The sequence below is a fragment of the Chiloscyllium plagiosum genome, chromosome 21 (genome assembly GCF_004010195.1).
Source record: "Chiloscyllium plagiosum isolate BGI_BamShark_2017 chromosome 21, ASM401019v2, whole genome shotgun sequence".
Taxonomy (NCBI): domain Eukaryota; kingdom Metazoa; phylum Chordata; class Chondrichthyes; order Orectolobiformes; family Hemiscylliidae; genus Chiloscyllium; species Chiloscyllium plagiosum.
The window spans coordinates 8,021,988-8,037,517 of record NC_057730.1 but is presented as its reverse complement, the minus strand read 5'-3'; the positions used below and the strand labels follow the sequence as shown (position 1 = coordinate 8,037,517).

General features: G+C 44.5%; 1 protein-coding gene across 1 annotated transcript in view; it reads right to left on the bottom strand.

Moving 5' to 3' along the window:
- flr (fleer) overlaps positions 1-13,230 on the bottom strand; it is a 70,910-nt gene extending 57,680 nt beyond the window's left edge. The window contains exons 1-3 of the mRNA XM_043711170.1: positions 13,034-13,230; positions 2,886-2,951; positions 519-728 (exon numbers count right to left, since the gene is read on the bottom strand). Coding sequence (XP_043567105.1) covers positions 519-728; positions 2,886-2,951; positions 13,034-13,087 — 330 coding nt within the window. The 5' untranslated portion in view covers positions 13,088-13,230. The remainder of the gene's footprint in view (positions 1-518; positions 729-2,885; positions 2,952-13,033) is intronic.
- Between the last annotated feature and the right edge of the window lie 2,300 nt (positions 13,231-15,530).

Sequence of the window (15,530 nt, the reverse complement as noted above, 5' to 3'; positions counted from 1 at the left end):
ATTAAACTGTACAAGAGAGCTTCCTTAAAATAAAAAGTAAATATATTCTGCAAATCCGCGTGGAATCATTCTGGAGTATGCATACACCAATATTGGAAAGAAAAACAAAATCAAATTCAACTGGAGTTACATTAACTCCATGTTATTGCTCCAAAAATTAGATCAAGGAATCGTCTCAAACAATTAGAATGACCATTCTTCTAGCCTTTTTTGTCAAGGATTCTTCTCTCAGAACTGTGAGAATCAAATAGTTAAGTTTTACCTCATCAATTGGTAAAAGCATAAGATAGAGAATTATAGAACAAAGTCGTTCTTCAGAGGAGCGTAACTTATGATGATGATATATTTTTAATATATAGTTAACTACTCCAAAACAGATAACTACAAGGTCTGATAATACTATTTCACAAATTTCCCTTTGAATCAGGCAAAATACAGATTTGAATATCCCAATAAAATAATGACTTTCTTAAGAGTGCAAGGTCTAAACATATAGCATGATGTATGTCTAATCTTACCTTCGTTTGATAAGCTGGATTATCTATGAGAAATGTTGCTTTCATAGCCTCTGTATACAAGCATGCCTTGTAAAGGGATTGTGCATGATAAAGTTTGTAGTCATCCACTTCTGGATGAATCTGTACCAATTGTTCATAGCAGTCTGCAGCATTGGAAAAATCTTGCATCTGAAAGTAGCAATAGCCCAGTAGAGAGAGTGCTGCCCGGGACTGAAAACAATTCATATGTAATTTTTTTTAATATAAACAAAAGAGCATACCAATATTTAACAATAATAACAATAAGTTTGTACAAGCAAACTATTTTATTTGAACAATATATTTTCAAACACTGACGGCCAATACATAAGCAATTAGTTGTAATATAAGCTCAATGAACTGAGCATCAAGATACTGATTCTGAAGAACAGTCCTATTAGACTCGAAACAATAATTCTACTTCACTCTCCACAGGGACTGTAAGACCTGCTGCATTTCTCCAGCACATTCCGTTTTTATTTCCAGCATTTTGTTCTTATTCACTGATCTATCATTGACTGATTTAGTAAAACAAGCTTGTGCTGTGTTTTTGTACCATGGTTACACAAGTTAAAGACCAAGCAACAACCTATGCAAAAAAAAATGTAATTTCTCTGCAAAAACAGCTGATACAGACAGAATTCAAATATTGCAATATATCAGACTTTTGTAAAATCTTCCAGCCCAGAAAAAAGCCATTTGGCCTGTCATGTCCCTGCAGGCTATTTGAAACAGCAATCATGCCTAATCTCACAACCCTGTTTTTTTTATTCATACTATCTTAAGTTTGACATCTCTCAGTAGCTATCCAGCTCCACTTCAAAATTATTTGCGACGTCAGCTTTTGCTGCCTTCTCACTTAGAAGATTTTAGATTCCGACAACTGAGTACAATAAATTCTAGACTCCCCTCTGGATCTTTTGACAATGATTTCAAAGTAATGCTAGTAGCAATTGACCTACTCACCACAGAAAATTCCTTTACCCATCTATCCTACCAAAATATATGAACAACTGGAAAAACTTTATTAGGTAACTTCAGTAAGGCGCTCGACAAGGTTCCCCATGGGAGACTGATTAGCAAGGTTAGATCTCACAGAATACAGGTAGAACTAGCCATTTGGATACAGAACTGGCTCAAAGCTAGAAGACAGAGGGTGAAGGTGGAAGGTTGTTTTTCAGACTGGAGGCCTGTGACCAGTGGAGTGCCATAAGGATCGGTGCTGGGTCCTCTACTTTTTGTCATTTACATAAATGATTTGGATGCGAGCATAAGAGGGACAGTTAGTAAGTTTGCAGATGACACCAAAATTGGAGGTGTACTGGATAGTGAAGAGGGTTACTTCAGATTACAATAGGATCTTGACCAGATAGGCCAATGGGCTGAGAAGTGGCAGATGGAGTTTAATTCAGATAAATGCGAGGTGCTGCATTTTAGGAAAGCAAATCTTAGCAGGACTTATACACTTAATGGTAAGGTCCTAGAGAGTGTTGCTGAACAAAGAGACCAGGCCACTGTTGGAATATTGCGTGCAATTCTGGTCTCCTTCCTATCGGAAAGATGTTGTGGAACTTGAAAGGGTTCAGAAAGGATTTACAAGGATGTTGCCAGGGTTGGAGGATTTGAGCTATAGGGAGAGGCTGAACAAGCTGGGGCTGTTTTCCCTGGAGCGTCGGAGGCTGAGGGGTGACCTTATAGAGGTTTATAAGATTATGAGGGACATGGATAGTTTAAATAGGCAAAGTCTTTTCCCTGGGGTTGGGGAGTCCAGAACTAGAGGGCATAGGTTTAGGGTGAGAGGGGAAAGATATAAGAGAGACCTAAGGGGCAACTTTAGGCATTTGGATGGGTATATGAATAGGAAGGGTTTGGAGGGATATGGGCTGGGTGCTGGTAGGTGGGACTAGATTGGGTTGGGATATCTGGTCGGTATGGATGGGTTGGACCGAAGGGTCTGTTTCCATGCTGTACATCTCCATGACTATAACTTCTTAACCTTAACTGTTATGAAGAGAACAGTCTTAGTTTTTCACCCCACTACAAGTTCTGGTAAACTTCCTTAGGACTTTTGCCTTTATATACATTTGCATAACAAACAGGTTAATAAAATTACAAACTATTGACAACTAACGACAAAGCTTCTGGATCTTTCAGCCACAATATTGAACTCAGATGTTCTGCATCATTGCAAGTGGATAGCAAAGAGTCTCACCAAGGTTATTGCATTATCAGAAATTTATTTTCAATATTTGTAATGTTCGATTTTCTTCAAATTAGATGCACATTGTTATTATTTGCAAATAAATATAACCATCATGAACTAAAACAAAAATACAAACTGCAACTTACTTTTGAATGTTTCTGAAGTTCATTATTGAGTATATGAATGGCTTCTCCATATCTCCCATCTCGAATCTGAAAAATTAAAAGGTATTATTAGAGATATCAGCAGTGGAAATACTTGTTATTTTAAGCAGATACAGAACAAGCCACTGCCTAAGAGCATTTCAGATGACATATCAATTATTAACTAAAAAAGATTTTTTGTTCGCAATGATTTTCTGCAACAACTGGAGAACAATTTAGTGCTTTTTAACAAACAAATAGAAAACAAAACTTCTATTTTCTTCCATAAAAGCATTTTCATCTCAATACTTCACCCACAGGAGACCTGAGTCTAGACAACATAAGCATCATTTCAAAATTAGTTCCAGCTAATGAATACATGTTTCAAATAAAATGTTACTGATAACTGTAAAATGAGCACTAAGAAAGGAAGTTAGAAAGGCAAATTACTTCAGAAAAATGTTTGCAAAGTAGAATTTCAGAGTAGAAAAAGAAAAAGAGAGACAAATAAAAATAAAATCACAGTATAACTGGAGAGAACATGGAATAAGCATTTAAAAACACATACAAATACTATTTCATTATCAAAAAATCATAGTGCATAGAAGGAACCATTCACCCCATTCTGCAGCGGGCTATCTATTGGCAAAAGTGCCAATTGGTCAAACTTCCTTTCTCGCTTGCCCTGGTCCTTTTAAATATTATTTTCTAATTACAAATCCAATTCCTTTCTAAAAGTTACCATTCAATCTGCTCCCAGCATACTTACAGGCAGTGCATTACAGAGAAATAAATTTCCTCATCTCCTCCTTGGTCTTTTTGTTAATTATATTATTTGTTTCTCTGCTTACCGAGCTTTCTGCTGGTGAAAATATATTTCCAGCTACTCTCTCAAAATAATCACTTTGAATATCTACATAATTTCTCTGTTCTAAGGTGAACAATTCAGTTTTCCAGCTTCTCCAAATAACTGAAAACGTTCATCCCAGGTACCATCTCAAATAGCTTCAGCACTTAACCCAAAGTCTTGCTGAGAATGTGTATAGAGTACAAGCAGGTAGGGAAAGAGTTAAGTTCTGAGTTTTGTGATACAAGAGATTCAGCTGAGCATGACTCAGATCAGATAAGAACTTAGAATTTAGAATTAACAATGGGGTGATGAAGGCAAAGGTAATGGGTTAACAAGGTGGAAAAGCATTTATTACGTAGAGCCATTTAACAAGATGAGGTAGCAATCAGTATGTAATGTCAGTTAACAATGTGAAAAGTATTCATCAGGTGAAGCCAGTTAACAAGGTTAAGAAAATTTCTGTGTAACAGCAGATGGCTTAATCTTTACTATTGAGGTTCACTGATTGTAATGGTCACCCAATCAATATGTATGTTGCCTTATTTGGATGATACGCCCTGTAAAATGACTATATAATTGATTAAGAAACTGTTATTCCAGAGAAGACTGAGAACTCATATGTTTGTACACGTGGGTGATCATTCTCCCTCTCCCCCTCCTTCCCCTCCAGGAAAGATGAAAGAGGTAAAACTGCACTGTGTTTTGCTTTGAATGGGGAGGGGGAAACAACATTGCTATATTCTTTCTAACATGGTAGATTGGGCATAATATCTTAAGTTAGATTGTACATGCAATTTTTCTACTCAGTGCACAAAACCATACACCTTTTTAACAGCTTCTGAGTCTGTTGTGCTCTCCAAGGATTTCTCTTTGTAACACCTGGATCTCCATGCCTGAATCCTGTTTAAGTTATATAATTTACTCTAAGTTGCCTCTCATCATCTTTCCTTCCAAAATGTCTTAATTCATGCTTTTTTTTTAAACTCGAAATCTTGCCTGCCATGTGTTTGTTCCCTTCACCATTCAATCCTGAAGTCTGAAACCATACACCTTTTTAACAGCTTCTGAGTCTGTTGTGCTCTCCAAGGATTTCTCTTTGTAACACCTGGATCTCCATGCCTGAATCCTGTTTAAGTTATATAATTTACTCTAAGTTGCCTCTCATCATCTTTCCTTCCAAAATGTCTTATTCATCTTTTTTTTTAAACTCGAAATCTTGCCTGCCATGTGTTTGTTCCCTTCACCATTCAATTCTGAAGTCTGCTACTGTGTTTTTAAAAAAAAAACAATTCAAGGGATGTGGGCATTGCTTGATAGACCTGTACTTCTTGCCCGTCTCTAATTACTAGAGAGTAGTTAAGAGTCATCCAAGTTGTTGTTCAACTGGAGTCACAGACCAGACAAGGTAATGGTGACAGATTTCCTTCCCTTAAAGACATCAATGAACTAGATAGGCTTTGACAGCGATTGCTGTTAAGCTAGTTTTTTTTTATTCTAGATTTTTATTGAATTTGGATTTCACTATCTGCCATGTTGGGATATGAACCCATGCCATTAGAACATTCGCCTGTGATTCTGGAGTAGTAGCTCAATGACATTACCCCTGCCTCCTTGCAAACTTTGAATTTGTTACCCACATCCTCAAGTCCACATTAAATGAACAGTGATCTTAAAATTAGGGGAATGCCATTGTATGCTCTCTTCCAATCTGAAAAGTATGTTTTTTTTCAATACTTTGCACTTTTTTTTGTCTCAGCCAATTTCAGTTATGTTGCCTTTGTCCTTTAAATGCAAAGGGTTTAATTTTGCTATTTCTTGGCTCTTTAGCAAATACCTTTTGAAAGCACCACACCAACGGCACCACTTCCATCAGTCCCTTTCGTTATTCAAGTGAAGAACTCAAATTGATTTAGGCACAATTTGGCTTTAAAAATCCACAACTATTGAAATTAGAGGAAATTTCATGAAACTAAAAAAGGCAATTTGACCAATCATAATCCATGCTGGTTGATGGAGCGGTACCCAGACCAATCCTGCACTAGGTCGATATTCCTGCACATTAAATGGAATTCTGAGTTCTTTTCAAATGTGGGGAAGAGATTCTGCCTGAACCACAGAGATTCCGAGGTCATTACTACTTCCTGGATTAAAACCATTTTCTCATCTTCCCAATATTTCTTCAACCAATGACTTTAAATCTATGTCCCCTGCTCTTTGACACCATCTTCCCCCAAGATAAACAGGTTATCACTCCATCTGGACACTTCATTACTTTATATACTCAATAAGGAGTATACTTTATATACTCCTCAGCCTCTTGTTTCAAGAGAGGTAACCTCAATTTATCCAGTCTTTCCAAATGGTTAAAAATCTTTGCAATATTCTCATTAATTTTCTCTGCACCCTCTCCAATCCAATCCAATCCAATTCTAGTGGTGACTAGAACTGCACACAATATTCAAAATGTGGTCTCATTAGCATTGGATTCAGCTCAAGCATAACTTCCTGCACATATAGTCAATACCTCAGAAAACCTGGAGGAAGTGAGCACTGAAGATGCTGGAGATCAGAGTGCTGGAGATCAGAGTGCTGGAAAAGCATAGCTGGTCAGGCAGCATCCAAGGAGCAGGAGAGTTGACATTTTGAGCATAAGCTCTTCATCAGGAATGGTGAGCTCTTCCTGATGAAGAGCTTATGCTCGAAACGTCGACTCTCCTGCTTCTTGGATGTTGCCTGACCGGCTGTGCTTTCCAGCACCACACCTCCTGACTTTGACCTCAGAAAACATGTAAAATGCCACTTGACCGGCTTATCGGTCTGATTTGCTAATGTTAAGCTCTATAGACATGCAATCTAAGATTCCTTTGTTCCTCCACACTATGCAGTATCCTCAGTTTCCCTTCCTTTTTGCAAATATCTTATTCAATATTTTGCTGAAATGAATTCCATTATCCAGTTTTCTGACCAACTGACCAGACCGTCATTACTATCCTGCAGCTTTCCTTGTCACCATCAGCAATATGGCCAATGATTGCACCATCTCCAGACTTTATCACATCCTTATATTTGAGTCCAAGACTACAAATCACAAAAAGCAAGGAATTGGTGAATTCTGCTGGTAACGGCCTTCTAGGTTTTTTTAAAATCAAAGTTGTGCGTTACACAGCCATACAAATCAAGAACCAAATCAGAAATTTTGAAATCACTCAACAGGTCAGCAATACCACTGCAGGGAACAAACAGGTATTGAGTAGCAAAGGATTAGCTACATTAGACTTTGAATGCATTATCATCAAATTAGAAATTAATCAGTCAAGTTGCTTAGTTTCACAGAATTACTGCTGAGTCTTCTGAAGTATTGCATTTCAGAAACATCTCTAAATTGACAACACTTGGATAGTATTGCTTATATACAAGACAGCACTCTCTGATTCTGAACCGACACCAGATCTAAATGAGCACAAAGAAACTGCAGATGCTGGAAACCTGAAACAGAAATTGCTGGATAATCTCAGCCAATCTGGCAGCATCTGTGCAGAGAAAACCGAATTAACATTTTGACTTCTATAATCCTCCTTTTGTCCTTTCTGAGGAAAGCTCAACTGGACGTGAAATGTTAACTGTTTTCTCTCCACAGATGCTGCCAGATCTGCTGAGTTTGTCCAGCAATTTTTGTTTCTGACTGTGACTGGCCCTTATCAGGTTATTGCCTCTGTATCCACTAGGTGTGAGATGCTTGAGGTTTTCTGTCCACTGGAAACAAACAGCCTGATGCTATACCTTTTAGGCATGGATGATCAACATCTTCTGCCTAGTGCATACAGAGTGTCCAATGTCCCCATCCATTGGGAACAGATTGCCCAATGCCCCCCATCCACTGGGAATAGACTGATTGACGCTCTCTGCTCACTAAGTCCTCATCCACATCCTTCTCAAAAAACTCAATGAAGTTTGTGAGACATGACCTACTCTTGACAAAATCATGTTGACCATCTGCAATCAAATTGTTGCTTTCTAGATGATTATAAATCCTATCTCTTAATCCTTTCCAAAGCTTTTCCTACAATAGACGTAAGGCTCACTGGCCTATAATTACCTGGGTCATCTCTACTGCCCTTCTTGAACAAGGGCACAACATCTGCAATCCTCCAGTCCTCTGGTACTAAACCTGTAGACAATGACGACTCAAATATCAAGTCAAAGGCTCCAATGTCTCTTCTCTAGCTTCCCAGAGAATCCCCTGATAAATACCATCTGACGCAGAGGACTTGTCTACTTTAACTCCTTCTAGAATTGATAACACCTCTTCCTTAATAACCTCGATCCTTTCAAGTCTACTATCCCATTTTGCATTCTTCTCTACAATATTCTTTTCCTGAGTGAAAAATGATGAGAAATGTTCGTTTAGCACCTCTCCAATCTCCACAGGGTCCACACACAACTTCCCACTTCTGTCTTTGACTGGTCCCATTCCTACCTTAGTCATCCTTTTATTCCTCACGTACCTATAAAAAGCTTTAGGGTTCTCCTTCATTCTACCTGCTAAAGACTGCTCATGTCCTTTTCTTGCTCCTCTTAATGCTCTCTTTAAATCCTTCCTAGCTATTCTGTAACTCTCCATCGCCTCATCTGAACCAACTCGTCTCAACTTCACATAAGCCTCCTTTTTCCGCTTAACTAGATGCAATTTCTTTAGTAAACCATGTTCTCTTACCTTATCACATCCTCCCTGCATAACAGGGACATACCTGTCAAGGAATATCTGTTCCATAAACTTGCTCCACATTTCAATTGTCCCCATTCCCTGCATTTTGCTATCCCTTTCTATGTATCCTAAGTCTTGCCTAATCGCATTATAATTGCCCTTCCCCCATCTATAACTCTTGCCCTGTGGCATGTACCTATCCCATGTTGGGCAAAAGGGCCTGCTTCCTCACTGTAGGGATTCTATGACTCTTTAACCATTAGCCCCATACCCCCAGATACAGACTGACCATTGCCCCCTATCCCCTTGGTACTGCCTGATCAATGCCCCCTACCCACTGGATACAGACTGACCAGTGTCCCCGGGTACAGATGGGTACAGACTGACCATTGCCCCTGGGTACAGACTGACCATTGCCCCTGGGTACAGACTGACCATTGCCCCTGGGTACAGACTGACCATTGCCCCTGGGTACAGACTGACCATTGCCCCTGGGTACAGACTGACCATTGCCCCTGGGTACAGACTGACCATTGCCCCTGGGTACAGACTGACCATTGCCCCTGGGTACAGACTGACCATTGCCCCTGGGTACAGACTGACCATTGCCCCTGGGTACAGACTGACCATTGCCCCTGGGTACAGACTGACCATTGCCCCTGGGTACAGACTGACCATTGCCCCTGGGTACAGACTGACCATTGCCCCTGGGTACAGACTGACCATTGCCCCTGGGTACAGACTGACCATTGCCCCTGGGTACAGACTGACCATTGCCCCTGGGTACAGACTGACCATTGCCCCTGGGTACAGACTGACCATTGCCCCTGGGTACAGACTGACCATTGCCCCTGGGTACAGACTGACCATTGCCCCTGGGTACAGACTGACCATTGCCCCTGGGTACAGACTGACCATTGCCCCTGGGTACAGACTGACCATTGCCCCTGGGTACAGACTGACCATTGCCCCTGGGTACAGACTGACCATTGCCCCTGGGTACAGACTGACCATTGCCCCTGGGTACAGACTGACCATTGCCCCTGGGTACAGACTGACCATTGCCCCTGGGTACAGACTGACCATTGCCCCTGGGTACAGACTGACCATTGCCCCTGGGTACAGACTGACCATTGCCCCTGGGTACAGACTGACCATTGCCCCTGGGTACAGACTGACCATTGCCCCTGGGTACAGACTGACCATTGCCCCTGGGTACAGACTGACCATTGCCCCTGGGTACAGACTGACCATTGCCCCTGGGTACAGACTGACCATTGCCCCTGGGTACAGACTGACCATTGCCCCTGGGTACAGACTGACCATTGCCCCTGGGTACAGACTGACCATTGCCCCTGGGTACAGACTGACCATTGCCCCTGGGTACAGACTGACCATTGCCCCTGGGTACAGACTGACCATTGCCCCTGGGTACAGACTGACCATTGCCCCTGGGTACAGACTGACCATTGCCCCTGGGTACAGACTGACCATTGCCCCTGGGTACAGACTGACCATTGCCCCTGGGTACAGACTGACCATTGCCCCTGGGTACAGACTGACCATTGCCCCTGGGTACAGACTGACCATTGCCCCTGGGTACAGACTGACCATTGCCCCTGGGTACAGACTGACCATTGCCCCTGGGTACAGACTGACCATTGCCCCTGGGTACAGACTGACCATTGCCCCTGGGTACAGACTGACCATTGCCCCTGGGTACAGACTGACCATTGCCCCTGGGTACAGACTGACCATTGCCCCTGGGTACAGACTGACCATTGCCCCTGGGTACAGACTGACCATTGCCCCTGGGTACAGACTGACCATTGCCCCTGGGTACAGACTGACCATTGCCCCTGGGTACAGACTGACCATTGCCCCTGGGTACAGACTGACCATTGCCCCTGGGTACAGACTGACCATTGCCCCTGGGTACAGACTGACCATTGCCCCTGGGTACAGACTGACCATTGCCCCTGGGTACAGACTGACCATTGCCCCTGGGTACAGACTGACCATTGCCCCTGGGTACAGACTGACCATTGCCCCTGGGTACAGACTGACCATTGCCCCTGGGTACAGACTGACCATTGCCCCTGGGTACAGACTGACCATTGCCCCTGGGTACAGACTGACCATTGCCCCTGGGTACAGACTGACCATTGCCCCTGGGTACAGACTGACCATTGCCCCTGGGTACAGACTGACCATTGCCCCTGGGTACAGACTGACCATTGCCCCTGGGTACAGACTGACCATTGCCCCTGGGTACAGACTGACCATTGCCCCTGGGTACAGACTGACCATTGCCCCTGGGTACAGACTGACCATTGCCCCTGGGTACAGACTGACCATTGCCCCTGGGTACAGACTGACCATTGCCCCTGGGTACAGACTGACCATTGCCCCTGGGTACAGACTGACCATTGCCCCTGGGTACAGACTGACCATTGCCCCTGGGTACAGACTGACCATTGCCCCTGGGTACAGACTGACCATTGCCCCTGGGTACAGACTGACCATTGCCCCTGGGTACAGACTGACCATTGCCCCTGGGTACAGACTGACCATTGCCCCTGGGTACAGACTGACCATTGCCCCTGGGTACAGACTGACCATTGCCCCTGGGTACAGACTGACCATTGCCCCTGGGTACAGACTGACCATTGCCCCTGGGTACAGACTGACCATTGCCCCTGGGTACAGACTGACCATTGCCCCTGGGTACAGACTGACCATTGCCCCTGGGTACAGACTGACCATTGCCCCTGGGTACAGACTGACCATTGCCCCTGGGTACAGACTGACCATTGCCCCTGGGTACAGACTGACCATTGCCCCTGGGTACAGACTGACCATTGCCCCTGGGTACAGACTGACCATTGCCCCTGGGTACAGACTGACCATTGCCCCTGGGTACAGACTGACCATTGCCCCTGGGTACAGACTGACCATTGCCCCTGGGTACAGACTGACCATTGCCCCTGGGTACAGACTGACCATTGCCCCTGGGTACAGACTGACCATTGCCCCTGGGTACAGACTGACCATTGCCCCTGGGTACAGACTGACCATTGCCCCTGGGTACAGACTGACCATTGCCCCTGGGTACAGACTGACCATTGCCCCTGGGTACAGACTGACCATTGCCCCTGGGTACAGACTGACCATTGCCCCTGGGTACAGACTGACCATTGCCCCTGGGTACAGACTGACCATTGCCCCTGGGTACAGACTGACCATTGCCCCTGGGTACAGACTGACCATTGCCCCTGGGTACAGACTGACCATTGCCCCTGGGTACAGACTGACCATTGCCCCTGGGTACAGACTGACCATTGCCCCTGGGTACAGACTGACCATTGCCCCTGGGTACAGACTGACCATTGCCCCTGGGTACAGACTGACCATTGCCCCTGGGTACAGACTGACCATTGCCCCTGGGTACAGACTGACCATTGCCCCTGGGTACAGACTGACCATTGCCCCTGGGTACAGACTGACCATTGCCCCTGGGTACAGACTGACCATTGCCCCTGGGTACAGACTGACCATTGCCCCTGGGTACAGACTGACCATTGCCCCTGGGTACAGACTGACCATTGCCCCTGGGTACAGACTGACCATTGCCCCTGGGTACAGACTGACCATTGCCCCTGGGTACAGACTGACCATTGCCCCTGGGTACAGACTGACCATTGCCCCTGGGTACAGACTGACCATTGCCCCTGGGTACAGACTGACCATTGCCCCTGGGTACAGACTGACCATTGCCCCTGGGTACAGACTGACCATTGCCCCTGGGTACAGACTGACCATTGCCCCTGGGTACAGACTGACCATTGCCCCTGGGTACAGACTGACCATTGCCCCTGGGTACAGACTGACCATTGCCCCTGGGTACAGACTGACCATTGCCCCTGGGTACAGACTGACCATTGCCCCTGGGTACAGACTGACCATTGCCCCTGGGTACAGACTGACCATTGCCCCTGGGTACAGACTGACCATTGCCCCTGGGTACAGACTGACCATTGCCCCTGGGTACAGACTGACCATTGCCCCTGGGTACAGACTGACCATTGCCCCTGGGTACAGACTGACCATTGCCCCTGGGTACAGACTGACCATTGCCCCTGGGTACAGACTGACCATTGCCCCTGGGTACAGACTGACCATTGCCCCTGGGTACAGACTGACCATTGCCCCTGGGTACAGACTGACCATTGCCCCTGGGTACAGACTGACCATTGCCCCTGGGTACAGACTGACCATTGCCCCTGGGTACAGACTGACCATTGCCCCTGGATACAGACTGACCATTGTCCCCTGCCCCTGGGTACAGACTGACCATTGCCCCCTGCCCACTGGGTACAGACTGACCATTGCCCCTGGGTACAGACTGACCATTGCCCCTGGATACAGACTGACCATTGTCCCCTGCCCCTGGATACAGACTGACCATTGCCCCCTGCCCCTGGGTACAGACTGACCATTGCCCCTGGGTACAGACTGACCATTGCCCCCTGCCCACTGGGTACAGACTGACCATTGCCCCCCGGGTACAGAGTGAGACTCTGGTGTTAAACTGACCAGTCTATAGATGGTCGTTGTGTATTCCCCGTCCTTTATCTGCACCAGCGCCATTTGGATGAGACAGAGCCCAGAATCAGCGGCGTCCGGAATAAAAAAGGGTAAAGATAAATTTCCTGTAAAATCCCATCAGCTCTCCAGCAAAAGCAGCGGCTCGGAACCAGTACCTCGGTGATCATGGAAACCAAACGGAAATGAAGGTAGAACCGGAAATACCGCACCGGTTACCATGGTGAGTGAAACGGTGCGGCCGCCATCTTTCTTGTTGGCACTGTTGATTCTCCGCTTTTCCGATAATTTGAATGCTGGGCGCCATCTTTACTACTGGCGCAGTCTCTGTATATTTTCCCAACATTTTCAGTAAAACACACACACACTTATAATTAGAAACTGAAAGTTTATTGTCTGCAGAACAATGAATGGATCGTTTAAAATTTATGAAATGATGACCGAATCAAAACAGAAAGTTATCTAAACGACAAATCAACAATAAATTTCTACTACTTCATTAAGGTATTAAATTTCTTTAAGAGATTCAGGATTTTTACTCATGTTGAAGATTTCATTAAATTGATTAGATTAGATTCCCTCCAGTGCAGAAACAGGTTAATCATCTCAACAAGTCCACACCGACCCTCCAAGGAGTAACCCACCCAGACCCATTCCCCTACTCCCAACTATGGGCAATTTAGCATGGCCAATTCACCTGAATTGCACATCTTTGGACTGTGGGAGGAAACTGGACCAGACACTATGATTCACCAGACCTAGATGCTGGACAGTGGGTACACCCAGATCTTGGCACTCATGCACACAGCTGGACCTGGATGTTCATATATCCAGCCCTGTACATTCAGAGGCAGGGAGAATGTGCAAACTCCATGCAGACGGTCATCCAAGGCTGGAATCACACTCAGGTCCCTGGCACTGCGAGGCAGCAGTGCTAACCAATGAACTAGTGTGCCACCCTAAATTGGTATTTAATCCTCACCGTGTGGAAGCAGAGCTGTTCGGCGCATCAAATCCACACCGGCCCTCCGAAGAGCGTCCCAGCCAGACCCACACCCCTACCTCGTTAACCCCGCATTTTCCATGGTCGATCCAGTTAACCCTGCACCATCTTTGGGAGAGGCAACTCACGTAGAAAATGTACAAACTCCACAGGGACAGTCACCTGAGGGTGAGAATCGAACCTGAGTGCCTAGCGTTATGAAGCAGCAGTGCTAACCATTGAGCCACCGTTCCTGTTCAGTTTGTTCCTCTGCAAAATCCAAAAAGCCATTCTATGTGATGTGATGTACAAAACAACAAAGGTCTCATTATATGAATTAAAAGTTAGGTTTCGTTGTTTTGATACAAATCTCCAGGGATTGATAGTTCATATCCATAACACTGACCCAGAAACATGAAAGAAAATTTGCAGATGCCCATCCTTGACTGTACAATGTTTTGGTTAGACAGGTATAAGGTTGAAATTACTAAATGATGTCAGTTTTCTGTATATTGCTACACCCACCTTGCCTTTGAAAGCAAGGATTTTAGATTCAGCCTCAAAGCTGGCTTAGAATGTTCCATTCTAAGTGTCTGAATGTACTGGGCTGGATATGTGAACATCTAGGTCCAGCTGTGTGCACAAGTGCCGAGATCTAGGTGTGCCCACTGTCCAGCATCTAGATCTGGAGAATCATAGAGTGCCCACAGTGTGGGAGCAGATCCTTTGGCCCATCAAAGAGCATCTCACAGAGCCCCAGCCCCTCTAACCCTGCATTTCCCATGGCTAATCTAGAGAAGTTTCAACAAGTGGAAGGAAGGAGAGAGAATTGGATCCAGTGTAGAGGGTGGAGTCTATACTGAAAGAGGACTTTTACAAGGACCTAAGTATAGACAAATGATGAAAAGTCACCTTACTGTAGTGGTGATAACATGAGGAGAAATTATAGAATGATGTGTTTTGTGGTATCTGAATAGATTTAATAACTACATTGATATGTTCATGTGCACATGTAAACCCAGAATTCTGCATCACTACAGTCCTGAATGATGATGTATTATTCTGCAGCATACAGGGAGGGCTGAGAAATAAATTTGACATCTTCAGTGATTGTATCCATATGTGTGATTTATTCTAAACATTGCTGACAATTCACAACATTTTGGCAGCAGGTATTTGAATATATCTCAAATATTATCAACAGAATTAATGCTGGATTAGATAGATGAAAATCTGTAGCCTGTGAACTAGTCTATACAGAGGTTTTGACCAAGTTATTACTCTTAAAACATGTTTACCCAGGTGCTCTTATTATGTGAGACAAACAAAGGAATGTGGTTCAAACTTTTATGAAACACAGGAGTTAAAGAAACAATTCCTACACAACAAATTCAGTTAACCTTTCACCAAACTAGGCTGACTGCCCGAAAAATGCATATACTATTCACTCTGGTGAATGCGATTGGGCTGCTGGATTCAATTCACTGAGCTGTGTCAATGGGTGCT